Source organism: Dendronephthya gigantea, unplaced genomic scaffold (genome assembly GCF_004324835.1).
Source record: "Dendronephthya gigantea isolate DGI-Jeju-01 unplaced genomic scaffold, DenGig_1.0 000076F, whole genome shotgun sequence".
NCBI classification, from domain to species: Eukaryota; Metazoa; Cnidaria; class Anthozoa; order Malacalcyonacea; family Nephtheidae; genus Dendronephthya; species Dendronephthya gigantea.
This window is the reverse complement of record NW_021163086.1, coordinates 569,919-587,147: the sequence shown is the minus strand read 5'-3', so window position 1 is coordinate 587,147 and position 17,229 is coordinate 569,919. Positions and strand designations below refer to the sequence as shown.

At 35.8% G+C, this 17,229-nt stretch overlaps 1 protein-coding gene across 1 annotated transcript; it reads right to left on the bottom strand.

Annotated features, from left to right (window-relative positions):
* Window positions 1-6,027: 6,027 nt before the first annotated feature.
* On the bottom strand, window positions 6,028-14,662 carry LOC114531933. The gene is made up of 6 exons (XM_028553531.1): window positions 14,595-14,662; window positions 12,547-12,583; window positions 10,993-11,121; window positions 9,927-9,968; window positions 8,749-8,876; window positions 6,028-7,107 (listed from the first exon to the last, which is right to left on the bottom strand). Exons 2-6 carry the CDS (start codon window positions 12,578-12,580, stop codon window positions 6,856-6,858), a joined length of 585 nt encoding a protein of 194 aa, XP_028409332.1. The 5' UTR covers window positions 12,581-12,583; window positions 14,595-14,662; the 3' UTR covers window positions 6,028-6,855.
* Between the last annotated feature and the right edge of the window lie 2,567 nt (window positions 14,663-17,229).

Here is a 17,229-nt window from a genome sequence, read left to right as displayed (position 1 = left end):
ATTGTCGTATGTAACAGGAATCGTAACAATCAATCTTTTATTGTACACTAGCGGTCAAAAAGAACTGTTTAGATACAAATTCATAAAGAAGAAGCGAATATAGGAGAGAGTTTAATGTAATGCAACCTGCCACACTTCCAAGATAGTCAAACAATGGTTTCATGCATGGGAAGAGGGAGTGACAGAAATGGATTGGCCTGAACAGTCAAAATACCTTAACCCTATTGAAAATCTGTAGGACAATGTCAAGGGGATAGTGCAAGAAAGAAATTAATTCATAAAGCGTCCATGATTTATGGGTTGCTGTAAAGACTGTCCATAGGATGAATTTCTTTTGACCGCTCAAGATTACCAGCTTAACAGAATGTATGCCACGCCGGTGTTAGGCCGTCATCAATCATAAAGCCAAAGGAGGGTCAACAAAATATTAATATTTCATATAGCCTAGCATGTAATCTAGTCTATATTTACTCGTATATATTGTTAGAGGGACAGTTACGTTCATTTGAGAGCATTTTAACTTGTTTTGAGCAGTTCTTTTTGACCGCCAGTATATTAAGCATATCGTTTAATAATATACAACAACTACTTTGCTATAGCATTTATTTAATGGAGAATTTCAGCCGCGTCGTCGTCGTGTTGCCGTCCAACATACTTTAGGTCCCTAAAAATACTCTTTACAACTACATACTTATATACATTGCATAAATGTTCCCCGACATATTTAACGAGTTCTCTAAACTATGCTCGTAGCCTGCCGAAAGATCTGGTTATGCTAATATTTCGGTGTTCATTTACTGCGAAAACTTTTAAAAGAAATAATTCAAATAAAAATTATGATGACTTCGAATTTGCACTTAATTTTTAAGATATAGATCGTCTGGCTGGCTACACCGCTACGCAAAACAAGTATGATTTTCATCATTTTACTTCCTCTGATAGTCTGATACGATGTGATTTGATGAGTGAAGTTCTGGCAAATTACTTTTTTCCTAAGCCAAATTTGGCAGTCGTCTTGAATTCGCAGAATTGCAGGGTTACATCTTCTCGCGTGCGCCCGCATAGTATTACTATACATGGTACAACAACCACTGATAGTATCAAATTTCTGCATGGCCATGGGAGAGAATTTCCCCGGGGATATGGGAAAACAATAAAAAACATCTGTTTGTCTCGGAGGATCCTGTTCTGAACACAAGCCCAGCCAGTGTATAGATATTAGATAGCCTATGCCGGCTCAAACGACTATATAGAGGCTTATTTCCCACAAAAACATTGAACTTCATATGCTTTCTAAAATATGATTGTAGCTGTAATATTATTTATACGTTCGCTACAAACACACACCTTAAATGATTCAGACGTACAAAATGCAATTAAGTAGACAAGGGCCAAGGCATACCGCCATTTAATTACCGGAATAAGATATTAGGGCTAAATTCTTAATTTTATGGTGTATATAGCATCTTCAGAAAAGACCAAAAAGTCCACGTCCGGCCACGTAACAAGATTTAAAGGAATGGATCTAACTGGCTACAGATACTTAATTTTCGCTTTATGCCTCATTCCCAGTAGCATGGTAAGCATTTTTTTTTGGATTATTTGGTCATATCACAAAGAAAGCGAAAATTTGATGCTGATTGCTATGAAAGGCATCATGAGTAAAAGAAATATCGAAAGAAGAAGACTAAGCTTCTTCGTCTGCAACAGAGAACTTTCAGCTAAGAACAAAAAACATTTTTTGCTAAGTTCACTTTTAATTGTCAACATATGCGTCCAGCTATTTTTTGTTCTCGCTATCGTTGACGTAACGTATAACTGTGTCTACAGCCCAGACATCGATTGCTTCAAAAAGAAGGACGACGTGAAGTTAACGGAAACCCCTTATGATGAATCCCCTGTCAACTGTTCGTCAATCTCGACGAATGATTTCGTGACTTGTTATCGTATTACTGCTTTTGACCCCGAGAGAGCTTTTATTGCCTCGGCGGCTGCATACCTGCTGTTCAAAATGCTTAATTTTTGCCTTCTCATCATTTCCCACATAATGCTATTGATTGCAGCGAAATGGGAGAGGAGGACAATAAAGTTGTTTAGACTGGGATTCAGTTTATTTGTTATCATCCTGGTATTTGTACCAATATTTCTAAGAAACTATTTGGACGAGGTAGAATTGGCATTTAGAAAGCTCTCGTACACAGACTTGACTCAATTGATGTTTGTTGTTTTTTTCATCAACAATTATGTATCACGCATCCCGTGGGAAGAGTTCAGTGAAAGTGACCAGTATTTTCTCGACGCATCATTAATTCGTAATGAACATTTTAGTCCGTAATGAACATTTTAATTTTCAACTTGTAGTTTCATAATATCATGCCGATCGATGTAGATGAGCTGAAGAGCATGTTAGTTTTTAATATAAAATACTTTCATTTAGCTTTACACTGAACTCAAGTGCATGCATATACTTTTTTATTGTATGTGTATAGAGATCGTAATAATTTTATGCAATTTGTTTGGACGATGTTTTTACGTGTGAAAAATGCGATACACGGCTTTTGATTGGACGAAGATATAAAAGGAGTGACTGAGATTCAAAACATAATTCTCATATTCAAGACATTTTCACATTCAGCACATCAAATCTTTCGGAAAGAATATCTAACTTCTATTGAACAAAATTAAAAAGAAACTGAACGGTAATAAACATGTTTTGATGCATAAAATTTCGATTTTTATTGCTCGCTTGTTTTTGCATATAATTATAAAGCTGAGCGTGTCTTTGTCAAATTGATCTCTATACATGCACATAATTTATATAATATAATCGTACGCACTCGCCAACCATGAAGTAATCTCTATGTATCAGTAAATTCGTATACACTCATGCATGCGAGCTTTTAAGCCTCGTTTTCACTTACGACATGAGAAAAGGAAAAAAAGGCAAAAGACTCTTGTAGTCATCTCACCGCGTCCTAAAGCTTTCAGTCTCCGTGTTGTTGAGTTGTTCTGGCAACCTCAAACTTGGCTTCTTAAGCCGTTGGTTTTGAATCCTTTCATGATAACGTTGAATTTTTCATGATAACCTTGAAAAAAATTTAAGTAGCTAATAAAGAAAACACCGTCCATTATCCGAAGTGTTCAATAAATAGTCCAGAGGAGATGACAACAGTCTTGCAAGTGCCCGGGGAAAATGTTTTCCTTATACATGACGCAAAAGAAAAGATTTAGATACGATCAAAAAAGGCATAAGAGTAAACCACAAGATGCGTTAGTCTGGTAGTGGTGAAGAAATCCTCGGATTGCTCGGTTTGCTCGGATTGAGAGTGCTTTTCATTCAAAAAAGGATTTAGGTAAAATAAACGTAGTTCTTAACATCAAGCGTTGATGACCTAGTTTTGAAGATAATGTTCTTGCAACTTGAGAAACTATGGTTTAAATGCGTGTGGAAAACATTCTTTTATTATGCCTGGAAAACTTTCTTTTATTAAATTTGCAGATTAAGATGCATGTACGTGTACCATTTTAATTATCTACGCTATGATGCATCTACATGTGCACCTGGTCATTCGTGCATTATTTTCACTACTCCATCACCTAAACAAAATTCTAAATGTTCATTCACGTCTTTTTATAACCAAATCAAGCTGCTTTAGCTTATAGTAAATGTATACTGTGAGTAAAAAAGGACACTACGTTCAATAAAAGCAATTGAAAAACGATAAAAATCCAAATGAAATATTAGAAAATCCTGCGCAGTCGCAGTGAACGTGTAATAATGTTGTAATCACCAGATAGAGCAATGTCATATATACTATAGCCTTCGCACCGTTACCATTAGCATCACCTGGGCCGCATATATAAATAGCTTATGGTAAGATATTTTATCTCAACACAAATGATTGCTATTAAGTTACAAGCTATGAATAAAATACAGTTTTGTGCGTTTCAGGCGAGAAAATGAATAATTTACATTACCTTCTGATTAGAATACCCCAAATTGTTGAAGCTGAATTTTACCCCCAGAACGCGTGTCCATGTTGCGAAACATTCTCGCGAGGGCCGTTTCAGGAGCGAACATAAGTAAATTAAACTCTAATTTTGAAGCAATATAATACTGACGTGCTGAGATTGGAAGGAAAATATAAACATGCAGTTTGTTCAAAAACGAACAGTACTTCGAAAAGGTTTGCAGGTATTCGTAACAAAACAAAAAGTTATAAAATTTTGTTTTATGTACAACTTTTAAATTGGCCCGGGCACCGTGAACTTCAATTAATTGCGAGTTTCCGGCGCTAGTTGCGTGAGCAATTTAATTGCGAGTTCTATACAAATAAATTCAACATACTCTACTCTGTAGTTTTGACGGATGTTTCATCGTAAAAATGCGGCGGAAAATACACTTTTCGTTCGCTTAAAGAAATTTTTAATGCCTTGCATGTTGATCGCTTTTTGTTGCGTAAAAAGAGTGGGCATGGATATCGATTCACATTTCGGGTCGAATGTAAGCGTCCCATCACTTTTCACCAACTAATGTGGCGCCCTGGTGAGCCTATAGGTTCCCTGCCATTACTGAAAATATTCTTCGCTCATAAAGTTTGGTATATTGTAACAACAAGCCGGTAGGGTGCTCCAGAGAAAAGAAATTGGGCTGTAGTCACTGTTCATATAAATTTATATAAGTTGACACATCTTGGCAGTCAAGAATTACATTGAAAGTTAAGGCCTTGTTACACAATGCAATTTTTCTTCCAACTTGCAATGCAATTCTACTTCTTAGAGATGTAAATTAGTGAAGAGTCTTGCAGAAGAAAAGTGCATGAAGTGTATGTATAACGGATATCGGATAATGGATTAACTGTAAATATAGACTAACACTAATGGAATAAGGAAAAGTAAGTTGCACCGTTGTAAGTGCTTGCGAGATTAATATATAAATATTGGAGTTAATAATAGAAAATAGCATTATAGATAATTAAAGGAAGCTAACACGCCCTATAACGAGAGTATAAATAACAAATGTAAAATATGAATAATAGAGTTTGATCTTGACCTGTTATGTGTGTGAAGTAAGCTAGGCTCGTTGCATGTAATAAGCACAAACGTTTCGTTGTTCCCAAATATATACATTTCTCAAAAGTAGAATTGCATTGCAAGCTGCAAGGAAAATTGCACTGTGTAAGTTGTAACAGGGCCTTTAGTTGTATATGTCTAATGGATTTAAGTAAAAAGATTTTCCGCCTTACACCAGAATATATATCGATAATGATCGATATATATTCTGATATTAGAAATTACATGATTGTGCATGTCTTTGATTTTATTTGCTGATTTTTCTGGCAATTAAAACATACGGTAATTTATATCATATGCATGAGGATAGGAAAATGAGTATCATATATAATATATAACATAAATTTCATGGATCTTATACCTTACAAATTTACATGTTCTACTTCGACGAGATGCACGACTGTTATTGCAGTGAAAGAAAAAAACTTTCATAATTACTAAATAGGGTAGACAGGAATTGTCAGGAAACGCATTTGTTTGAACACTGTTCGTGCCATGTATTTAAGATTGTTCCAGATGAAAAGTTTGAATTCCTTTTTGTTTATTCACTTTGATTTTCACGACTTTTTAATACCTCATGTAAAATGTTAGATAATGTATCTTTTTACCGGAAGTAGTCAAAATTTATGCATTCTGATTGGGTTACTGAAAAAAAACTTGTTCTAAAACAAAATTCCCTCTTTAAAACTCGCAATAAAACTGAAATATAATATGTGTCATTTGTGTTACGATATATCCTCAAACTATCAATGTGAAGTAAATCGTTTTTTCTCAATAGCGTTTTTAGGTAGCCTATATAAGGCTATTACAAGCGGAAATTGAAGTGAAGAGAGGTGATGCGGAGCGGTCATTACCACGTAGATTTGTCTTTTCCAAACTTAGTCTTAGCGCATCTTTACATGGAGCGAGTTATCCCGGCTAGGAGAGGTAAAAAGCGCATCACATCAAAGGCTTAACCTGATTAGTCTTTCAATATTATGCAGTTTTCACCTCCGCTTAGCCGGATAACTCGCTCCATGCAAACAGGCCCTTGGGTGTAAAGCTTACACTCTGAAGGAAAATAATGTGATGACAATTTACAATTTAAAATCAAATTGCAAAATATTTCCCTTTTTGAGATAAACCGAATTGTACTCTTCATCGCTATACAAAGTATAAGCGGTTTTAAACATATACATTATGGAAAAGTATGTATGGAGTGATTTGCCAGGGAATCTGCCCTCATTTATAGTGAAATTACTGTATGACTGCTTACATTTAATAATAATACATGCATTAACAATTCTATATTCCGCCATCTATTATCGCATTTGCTAAGCTGGGGGGAATTTCGGTTTGAACTAATCGGCATATTTGTTTACATTTTTTAAGCAAAGCTGATCAAAATGCCTAATTTTTTAATACTTTACTGGAAGTATTCAAAGTATTTATTTTACCGGAAGTATTCAAAATTTATGCATTATGATTGGGTTACTGAAAATGTAAACAAACTGACTGGTCTAAAACGACCCCCGGCTTGTTAATTTGCTGCATAAGATATAGTTTTGCCGAAAGTACAATTATAACCATGCAGCACATGCATTTTGCATAATATACGAATATAGCGATGACATCATGATTTTTAGAAGTAGATCAATACATCAAAAATAGTAATAGTAAAAATATTAAAGTAAAAATTGTAACACAAAAGTAATGATTTCAATAGTAATAATAGAAAATCAGTAAGAGTGTACATAAACAACAATTGCGCTTTATCTGTAAACTGGCTGGCTTAATCTTCTCTTATGGTTTAACCACTCGGAATAACAAGGATGGATCGATCAATGCAGTCGCCTTTGGAGGCAGTGCGTTCGAACTCAAATTCCAGCGTTTGAGCGACATATTTCCTGCGCCATCACTGCTCAAATACAGGTCATATATTTTACCATCTGCAGCAGTTGTGCTTCTGTTGGTACTTGGTAATACAACGTACGGCTGATTTGGTGGATCTAGCTCGTAGTATGTAAATTGTGCCACTGAATCACTGTCAGCAATCTGCATACCAAAATTAAAAAAAAATATTTCATTCGTGATCAATTTTAAGCTTGTACCATAGGTTACCCGAAAATGTGTTTTTTTCATGGCTTTGGATTAATCCACAATTAGCATTTTGATCCGTTATAATTTGCATTACATGAAGTAGCGCATGCACACATAATTAAAAAATGTCAATGATCTCTTATGTATAAAATTTATACTTGTACAGAGAAAAAGCAAAATACAGTACTGTCCAGAAATAACCCGACACTGCGGTTGCGGTTCGGCTGCGGTCGACCGATAAAGACGCAGACGACCGCAAGGGAAAAAATACGATCGTGGTGGCCGTTCGCTTCCGAACGAAATGTTATAAACAGCTGAGAAGGACAACACAATAATCATATCGAAAACATCTTAAAAAACGTCTGTCAGACCGAGTTAGGTTGAGGTTAAACCTCCGTTTCACCGCAGTTCGACAGCGATCAGACTGAGGTTTGACCTACAATCATGTGCAAAAATTATTGAGACACGGTCATTACACCTAGTATCTACCCCCCTCTCCCCCCAAAACAATGTTGTTCTGATGACACCAAGAAATTTGATTTGCCGAAAATATCACTCTCAACATTGTCAATGGGGGAAGTGGGAAATAGTTAATAATTAAACGAAATACGTGACAAAATAGTTGTCAAAATGAAAAAAAAGTGTTTAAAATACGTAAAGTCTCATAATTTTTGCACACCATTGTAAGTTAACCGCAGTTTTTGTCAGGTTATTTCGGCTGGAGTCTGGACTCTGGACAGTATTGTATATTTTGTTCACCACGAAGTCCATAAACAACTACCAATAGACGGTCTTTGGAACACTACGACCGCATATGGGTGCCGAGTCATGATCATAGGAATTTATTGTCTTACAACCATTTCCATTCAATGAGTCATTTCATAATGACTTACGTTTTAATGTAGGCATGTAGCTAAACTTAAAGCCAAACGTCTGGCTAGCCCAAAAGGTTGGAAATAGCGAGGGTTTCTGCCATATGCATGTATATCTACATAAGCCGTGTTTACACTACAAGCCTGAGCCTGGCCTACGCCTGGCTTTGGCCTAGATCTTCCTAGTGTAAACACACTTTGGCCTGGCCTAAGCCTGGCCTAGGCCAGGAAATCTAGGCCCATCATAACAGGTGGCCTAGGCCAGGCCCAAGCTTGGCTTTTTGGCGGGAAAAGCAAATAAACATGGAATTTGAATTTGAACTGGACAGATGAGAAAACTGAAGCTTTGCTAAACCTTTGGGGTGAAGAAAATGTCCAGAAGAATTGGACAACTACAATATTCGTAACAATGTGATTTATGGTAAACTTTCAGCGGCCTTGTCGGACTAGGGGATTTTACGTACTGCTAAACAGTGCAACCACAAACTAAAACATCTTTGCGAAAAATACAGAGAATATAAAGAATGTAAAGTTTACACAAAGTAAAAAAACTTGTGATATGGAAACCGCTGAAATTCTAGGCCAAAGTCAGTCTGTCAAAGCGTAAGTGTAAACGCTTCGTTCTAAAAAGATTTAGGCCAAAGCCAGGCCTAGGCCAGGCTCAGGCTTGTAGTGTAAACACGGCTATAGTTCTATACTCACAACTTGCATTTAATAAACAAACCTCAGCTGCCGTTATGCTGCCGTCTTGTGATGCGTTCAGAGTATATTTAAAACCGTCATTTTTTTGAAACTGCATTTTGAAGATTTCCGCAAATTCATGAGTTTTGATGAACTTGATTTCCGAGGAAGCTAAATAAAAAGACAAATAACAGCATAATTTGCTCAGAAGCAGATTTCATTGAAAGAGATTCCTACGGCTACGGTATCAAGTTTTGAGTTAGGGCACAAAAGTAGGTAAAAAGAAAAACGACATGAGGCTGAGGATGCTGGTCTGCTTCTCTACGACGTAGATTTTATAATCCTCTTATTATTACTATACTAATTTCACCACTAATTGCACCACTTGCATAATTGGCCAACGTATGATGTAGGTAAGAAGAAGGAAATAAATCTGACTACAGCTAAAAAAAGCATACTGAAATTAGTATATAGTTGCCAAGTTTGGCTACAAAATGTCGAGTAGTGCGGAAACGAATAGAAAAAATAGGAAATAGAGCGAGTAGGAAATAGAACGAATAGGAGTGCAATTAAAATGCTAAAATCATACGAGTGTTTACAAAATTAACCGAGCGCGTAGCAGGAGTTTGATATGTTTTCCAAGAGTATGATTTCGCATTAATTGCACCACTTAATTCGTGCTATTACTTATTAATTATAATATATCTTCTGTAATTTTAATTTTATCACAAATTTTATCACAACGATACTTGGTATATAGTACAATTTGGAAATCTTAAATTATAGCATAATATAAAATTCATATTTTGTACCTAAATGGTGATTGGCTAGTTGTATATACTACAGGGTACATAAATAAAACTGCAAATACCATAATTTGTGTGCACGAGATCATAAATTAGAATTTTCAATGCCTGTACAACTAATTACGCTTCTGGGATTTGAAAATACGTTTCCACGCGCAGTGATATCAAAATAAGCACACAAAGTGAATTAAAATTAGTTCAATTACTAATGGCTTAGCTAACAACAGAATTAATAACGATTTTAAACGGAGATTGAGTTTGGTCGTATACGTTTAAAACAATAAATTCTTTATCGTTAGCCATTCGTTATCGAACTCTTACTTGTAAGTTTAAGTCACTTTGTTTGCTTGTTTTTATAACACTAGGAAACAGTGCGATGAAGATTCATTGGTAATATTGTTGAACATAATCTTACGTTGCTGTTCTTGAGTTGCAGCTACAACATAATTTGTAGAATCTAAAAGGATTAAGAAGGGGTTAGTACTGTAGTAATCATAAGACTAATAAAATTAAACTAAAGAATGTTACTTATTTTATGCCTCTGGGACTTATCTTTTGTGTTGAAAAAATTGGATATCATGAATATTAAACTTGTATTTTTGTACACCCTGTACATACTTTGTGGCAAATAAGTACCTATATAATGTACTCTCCTCCAACATTGATGCAGAATCGATTTGGTCATCCGACCTGTGGAATCGAATCTCGCAGTCGCTCATTTTACTCATATTAGGCCTTGTTTCCATTTAATCGTAATTGTCGTGAACAATCGTAATTGTCGTGAATTAGGAGAGTAATACAATAGTTCCCCGATTCTTAGGAGCTACTGTGAAATTGACGTTGTAACTGAATTGCGAGTTGTGCATGATGTTTCTTCAGGGTATTAATTATATTTACCGTTCATTAAAATCTTAGTTTTAAAACAAGTCCACTCTTATCAAATTCAATATCTTATTACCACTCCTTTAATATATTGGACTGGAAATTTAATTTTTTTCAAAATCCATATTATGGAAATAGTGTGGATGCTAGTTGGACGTTTATAATATCCATACCAATTGCGATTCCCATACTATGGACGTAGTATTCTGTATTTGTGTATAAGTATCCAGTTAAGCATTCTGTATGGGTGTATAAATATCTCATTTCTCTAAGTAAACATAATCACACTGATGAACCTAGCGGGCACAAATGTCACTCGTGACAATAGACCTTTCCCCTTTTAGCTTCCGAGCGCGCAATGCGTGACGGTAGTTGATTATCAAGCAACTTTGAGTTGCGATATCGCCTGCTTAGGAGCGATTTTGTTTGTAAGAAAACCTTGCCGATTCTTTTCGTAATAATGAGTACGTACGAATGATAAAATATCTCAATTTGAATGGTCCCTGCAGACTATAAAAATATGTGTGTAGGTGACAATTGTCACGAGAGACATAAGTGTGTGCTATGTACACCATGCAGTGTTAAAGAATAACAGTCACCTTGAGTGGAAGATGTAGCTTTGGCTTCTGTGATGCTGACGAATCTACCTCCTGATGCACTGTTGTAAGACCATAGTCGAAGAACCTCGCCATTTTTTATGACAATTCCATAGTTTTGTGGTGGGAAGTCTAAAATTGAGAACGCAAAAAAGCACCTGTTAATTATAGGTTTTTTTGTAATCAGGAAGGTATGGAGAGTAGACTAGATCAAATGTATATACTGTGATGAAAAATGCATGCATTCTATAGTGCCATACTTTGAAGTCAGTTGAGACCTGTTTGTACAGCCAACGTTTTGGAATTATACTGGAGGTAATGTTATACGGAACAACTTTCAACTCACAACGCAAGCTTTTTATTTTTTTCTTGCGGTCTAAATTCATATTTTAACGTTTCCTGGAATCTGATTGGCTACGAGATTTAAAAAAACGCATGCCCGGGGGAGGCGGGTAATTAAAAAGAATAAATCTATTATTTACCAGTTTAGTCGTACGTATGGGGAAATATATACCACTTATTAACCGAGTTTGAGGTCCGTAGTAGAAAAATATCAGACCGAGGTCTGATATTTTCCCAGTACGGACCGAACGTATTCGGTTAATAAGGGATTTATTATATGGCATACAGTATTTAGTTTATTTATTTATACAATGCGCTGCAGCATTCTTGTCGGCTCTTTCGCCAGCCAGTCGCCAAGCAAGCACTGAAGTGGCTTCCAAAACTTTTTTTTACTCGTTAAATTAAATAAGAGTGATACAGTAATATAAACAAAAATCAAAGATGAATAACTATAATATCCAATGCTTTTCAAGTATGGGCTAAAGTATTCATATCCGAAACAGTATTGCTTCTGGTGTTTGCACTTCTCTTATTACCAATGAAGGCTTCAATTTTTTCTTGACTGTTGGTCGAACTCGCTATTTCGCTACATTGTTCGGACATGAAATCATTCGATACTCCAAGTGATCTTCTGGATAGTAAAATTCGTCCGGGTGGTGCTCTTCTTCGTCCATTCTCCGTCGATATTTTCCGTGTCAAAAATAAAAGTGCAAGCTTGTTTTTGTTCAGAAGTATGAGAGTTGGACCGTTACTACGGCAACGGTCTAATACTGGGGAATCCCAGACTGACAAAGAACCAATCAGCGCACGCCATTTAGTCACAAGACCGCGTGCCATATAATAATTCCATATACGGACCTCCAATCTGGTGAGTAACATATATACTACGCGTCGACTACGGTAGCTTGCTATATATGAGCCAGTTTGTAACACAAAAACTGTTTCGGAAACAAGTTGAAAGTTTTCAACAAGTTGTTAATATATAAGAAACAAGTTCGGAAACAAGTTATCAACTGTTGAAAGTTTAATCCACAAAACATAGTTGCTCATATTTTTGCTTATTCTTGCGTTGCGAGTTGATGTTGAAAATTCTCGTGTGTAACGTAGTAACGTACACCGGCTAAACTATTATAATTATTAAATAAACTGGTGCAGAGAAATTATGCGGACATTTTTCAGAATAACTTTCATTCCAGAGTTACTGAGTAAGTCTACCATTTCTCTTCACGCTGTCTGTTGTGCCTTCCATATTCTAAAGAAGTGAAGAAAAATTACTTAGCGGTAACTAGTTTCAAAATCAGGGGCCGGTTGTATAAAAATTTTCGCAAATCGGTAACTCAGAAATACACGACTCTTATTAGACAATTCTGTCCTTAAGGTGGCTCCCTACAATTTTAAGAATATCCCAAACTAATGATTTGGATTTAAAATTTTGGCAGGAGATTTCTTGGAATTCTTGCTAAAGGAAATGAACCTTTTCAGATATATTTGAGCCAACATTCTAACAGTCAGAAATTGTCTGACCTCATTGCCGTTGTTATGGTATTCAATATTTTACCTATTCACGCATTTTACTCGAAAATAATTTGGCTTACCCTCATTTTTATTTTATGAAACGTTTTACAAGAAAATGGGAAATTTGAGCAAGTTTAAAAAATTCTGGGGAGGCAAAAAATCTTTATCACGAAAAATCACGTTTTTTTAATTTTTAATGATTTTGGCATAAGGCCGGCTAAAATATGGGAGCTATAATTAACAAGATTCTGGTAGTCGCGTAATCATTTTAACAATATAGCATGCATGTGATCATGTTTTGTTTCAAAATGAATTTATTAATACGGCGTACGTATAATGAAGAAATATAATAAAATCGAAATTATAATTCATGACTGTTTATATATACGCCCATCATGCATACGATATGCATAGCTATATATAGAGCCATAGACTATACACGACGTTCATGTTTTGCGCAATACCCACGCACAAAAAGACAATTTCATAGATTACCTGATCGATATTTGGTGCAACAATTATGTGGGTTAAATAAATAAAGTTAGACCTTTGCCTATATTTATGATATGCTTAGTTAACTTCAAGTTGAGTGAATCGGTTTTGAAATGAGAGCGAATTTTTTATTTCTGTTTTGGAAGTTTCACTGTCGCGTGTATTTTGTACGCGCGTGCGTGCACGAGTTGGAAAACCAACTTCCTTCGATTTACTCACTTAGTTTTTTAAAGATATGGATTTAGAACAAAAAATTTAGGCAAAGAACTTACCTGTATACATTGGACGAAAGCCAAATAGAAGACCTGCTCCAACGCATGCGGAGATTAAATAAAGCTTGCTATCTTATAAATTATCTTCAGTTTCGTTATGTTTACTTTACTAGTTTATGCTCATGCATATCAAAATCATTACAGCACTTCAAACACGCCTTTTATTGTGGACTGCTTCAGAAAAGCTACGGACAAAGAAACTTTGAAAAGAAGTATGACTGTATAAAACTGTTTAAATTCCTCGTCTGAATATATTTGTACGTTTCCTGAATAATAATGGAAGAACAGCGTGGCAGTCTTCTTTTAAGACCTATTATATTTTCTTTGAAGAATGAGCTATAACAGTTAGATGCCTATATAAAATAGGGCAGGCGTAAAAATGTCAGAAATTCCAATTGTAGGACCTTCGCCAGGCGATTTGGAAAGACTATCAACTTTCCCAAAGAAGGCCCGTCGGAATGTCGCAATTGTGTGATATATTTTAGACATATATGCAGTTGTTCTAGTTTTGTTCAAAATGAGAAAGTCTACGTCGGTCTGTCTGTCCAGTTCAGAGTCTACTTTGCTATGATCCAAGTCACACGTATTTCCTATTACATTAAACATAGTATTTAGATTGTAAGTTCAAGTCGAAGTTCGCTGGGTCGTTTCGAGGTCAATTGCGCAGTTCAAACTTGAATTCATACAAAGAATCCCACGCAGTAAAAAATTGGCATATATAACACATCCATTTCTAAATTCCGAAAAACACTCACATTCATGGCAACGAAATCACACAGAAAAGTGATTGTACATGTAATATCTCATATTACTCATAAGCATCATGACCATGCATATATCAGACCGAAATATATCATCCATTGAAAGGTGTATCATTGTTACTATATATCTTTCCAAAGATTGGAAAGGAAGCGTACAGCATCATTTATTTGGTATGACAAACTAATATCATATATATTTGTATATTATTATGTGCAGACTTACCCTTGATGGTGATATCAAATCAAGCTGGTGTGTTACTTGAGTGGATAAGTTGATTAATAAATATTAGTGTCGTCAACGCAAGCGTTTAAGAAAAAATGCAAAGAGGAAGTGTGACGTTTTTATTTTTTTTATTATTCAGCTAATCACTTTAATCTATAGTTGTCATTATTGTCTATTTGTACTGTCTTTATTAAAGCTACTCATTAGTCATGACCATATAATGAAGATATTCTCCGGCTATTAGACTATACATAATGTCGAGACGACATGAATATAAAACAATATAAGCAGACACAACGAAATTTAAATAAATATAATTAGACATGTGACTGCATGCATGTTAAAGTGCAACAATGAACAATTATATGCATGGATTGAATTATTTGAATAAACAGATTTATTAAACGCAAAGTCACTTTAATTCAAGTTCAACGTGTGTTTATGGAGATGTAAAGTGCAAAAAATTGTTTTCTATCCGATAATGTTTATTGAACTTTCCACAGTAACACTGAGTCGTGTATTTTGTAATTAATTTGTATAATATAACGCAAAAACACCCTACATCATGCATCAATTGAACTCAACCCGGCCTATCCAACAATTCATTCGTTCGTTCGGTTTATAGGCATCGTTTGAATGATTCAATCAAACATTTACGCGTGCGTGTACATATTTACATTAAAACGTGACGGTCGAAATTCACCCGTGCCTGTTCATACTTGCAATTTTTGCTGCGATTGTTCTCTTTAAGGTCATAGTTAAAAAAAATTACGGGATTGGAACCCGATTTAAATTACACTTGGGAGGCCTCACGGAGTCACGGTCACGAACTTGTGATTGGCAACAATTGTTATTTATCTTATCTAATCCTCTCTATAAGAGGGTAATGAAAAAAAATTTCATAAGATTCGAACCATCGACTGGCCACTTCGAACACCACATGACCATGCTACGAATAACTTTTTTACCGGACTCCTGTCTTTGTCTTTGTCTTGACCGTGATATTGATTTCACCTTGTTCTTTCCTTTGAACTTAGGAAGAAAAACAATTTTCACCAGATGCTACACGGCATTTAAAATTTCCGTATACGTGTACGTGCGTGCCTTGGAAAAATGCGGAGGTGGAAAGCAGTCTTATTGCCACACACACACACCGGACGCCATTCGCCAACGCCTGTTCTGGCGTTTTCTCCGGCGTGCCGTGCACGTGCCACGTAAACATGAACATCTGAACATAAACAATAAAGTTCATACTCATTTAGATGCCTTGCCAACCTAAATGTTGTTCGATCGCGAAATTCAGAAGCACATCGTATATTAAAAAGGATAGAAGTTTAATTGTTCAAAAATGCAAATAAACCGCCATATACACTTGTCTTACACTTTGCCTTTGGAATTCGCGTTAATGTAGTTATATTAAAAATCTTCAATTCTCTGCAACTGCGACGTGTCAACGCGCCCATACACGACCACATTTTGTTAAACGGCGATTAAAGCTACGAATAAGATTTAGTTTTGCGTGTTTTAGACAACAAATAAAATCATCATCAAAGTAAACTTTATGTAAAATCCTTCGAAAAAAGGTTGAGTAAAATAAAATAGTGTAGTAATTCGCCAGAAGTTCTGCTGGTCTAGTGGTGAAGGCAATGCTCTCCGTTTTTCAAATTGTGTGTTCAAGTCCAAGCATTTCCGTTTTTCATTATGTCTTTCGAGATAAAGATAAAGTAAATCAAATAACAATAGCCCTTCAGCACATGATCTCGTAGCCTATTGGTGAAGACAATGGTCTCCCAAGCGCTCAGTCGATGGTTCGAATCCTACCATACATGTTTTTCGTTATGAACTTCGTGAAAAGGATGATTTAATAACCATAGCATTTCAACACAAGATCTTGCAGTCTAGTGGCGAAGACAATGGTCTCCAAAGTGGTAAACCGATGGTTCAAATCCTACCATAGCCATTTTTCATTATGAACTTCGTGAAAAGCATAAAGTAAGTTAAATAACCATAACCGTTCAGTAGAAGATCTTGTAGTCTAGTGGTCAAGATGTTGGTGTCATTTTTCGGCAGTCGCAGGTTCGAATCTCGTTTTAGATGGAATTTTTCGTTACTAATATTACATGGTAAAGTTATGGAGAATAAGTTGGTGTAGGCTTCCAACAATTACCAGTTAGCCTTGTGGTAAAGTCGTCGACTATCAAGTAAATGATCGAGGTACCAAGAACAGCATGGGACAATTCTCGTGGCGGTAAAATAAACAAACAATGGTAGGTATGTTGCTCGGGGGAGCTTTGTACTCGGTTAATCTTTGGAAATCAAAATTAATCTTTGGGGAAATCAGGGGATAGGTAGGGTGAATGAGGGGTATATCAGTACAAAAAGACTTAGTAATTGGGTGGCCGCGGCTCCCGGGGGTAGGAAAGAGGGTATAGGTAAGAAAACAGTATATAAAATGTTTAAGTCTTTTTGTACTCATTTAAACCTCTTTACCCCTACTTATCCTCCAATTTACTCCTATCTATCCCTACTTTTTCCTATCCTGAGATATCCCTAACTATCCCCTAACACAATTAAATGTTCGAAGAAAGCTTGCTTTGAAAGTGAGGAAAGCCGGGGGAAAGAGAACCCCCCTCAG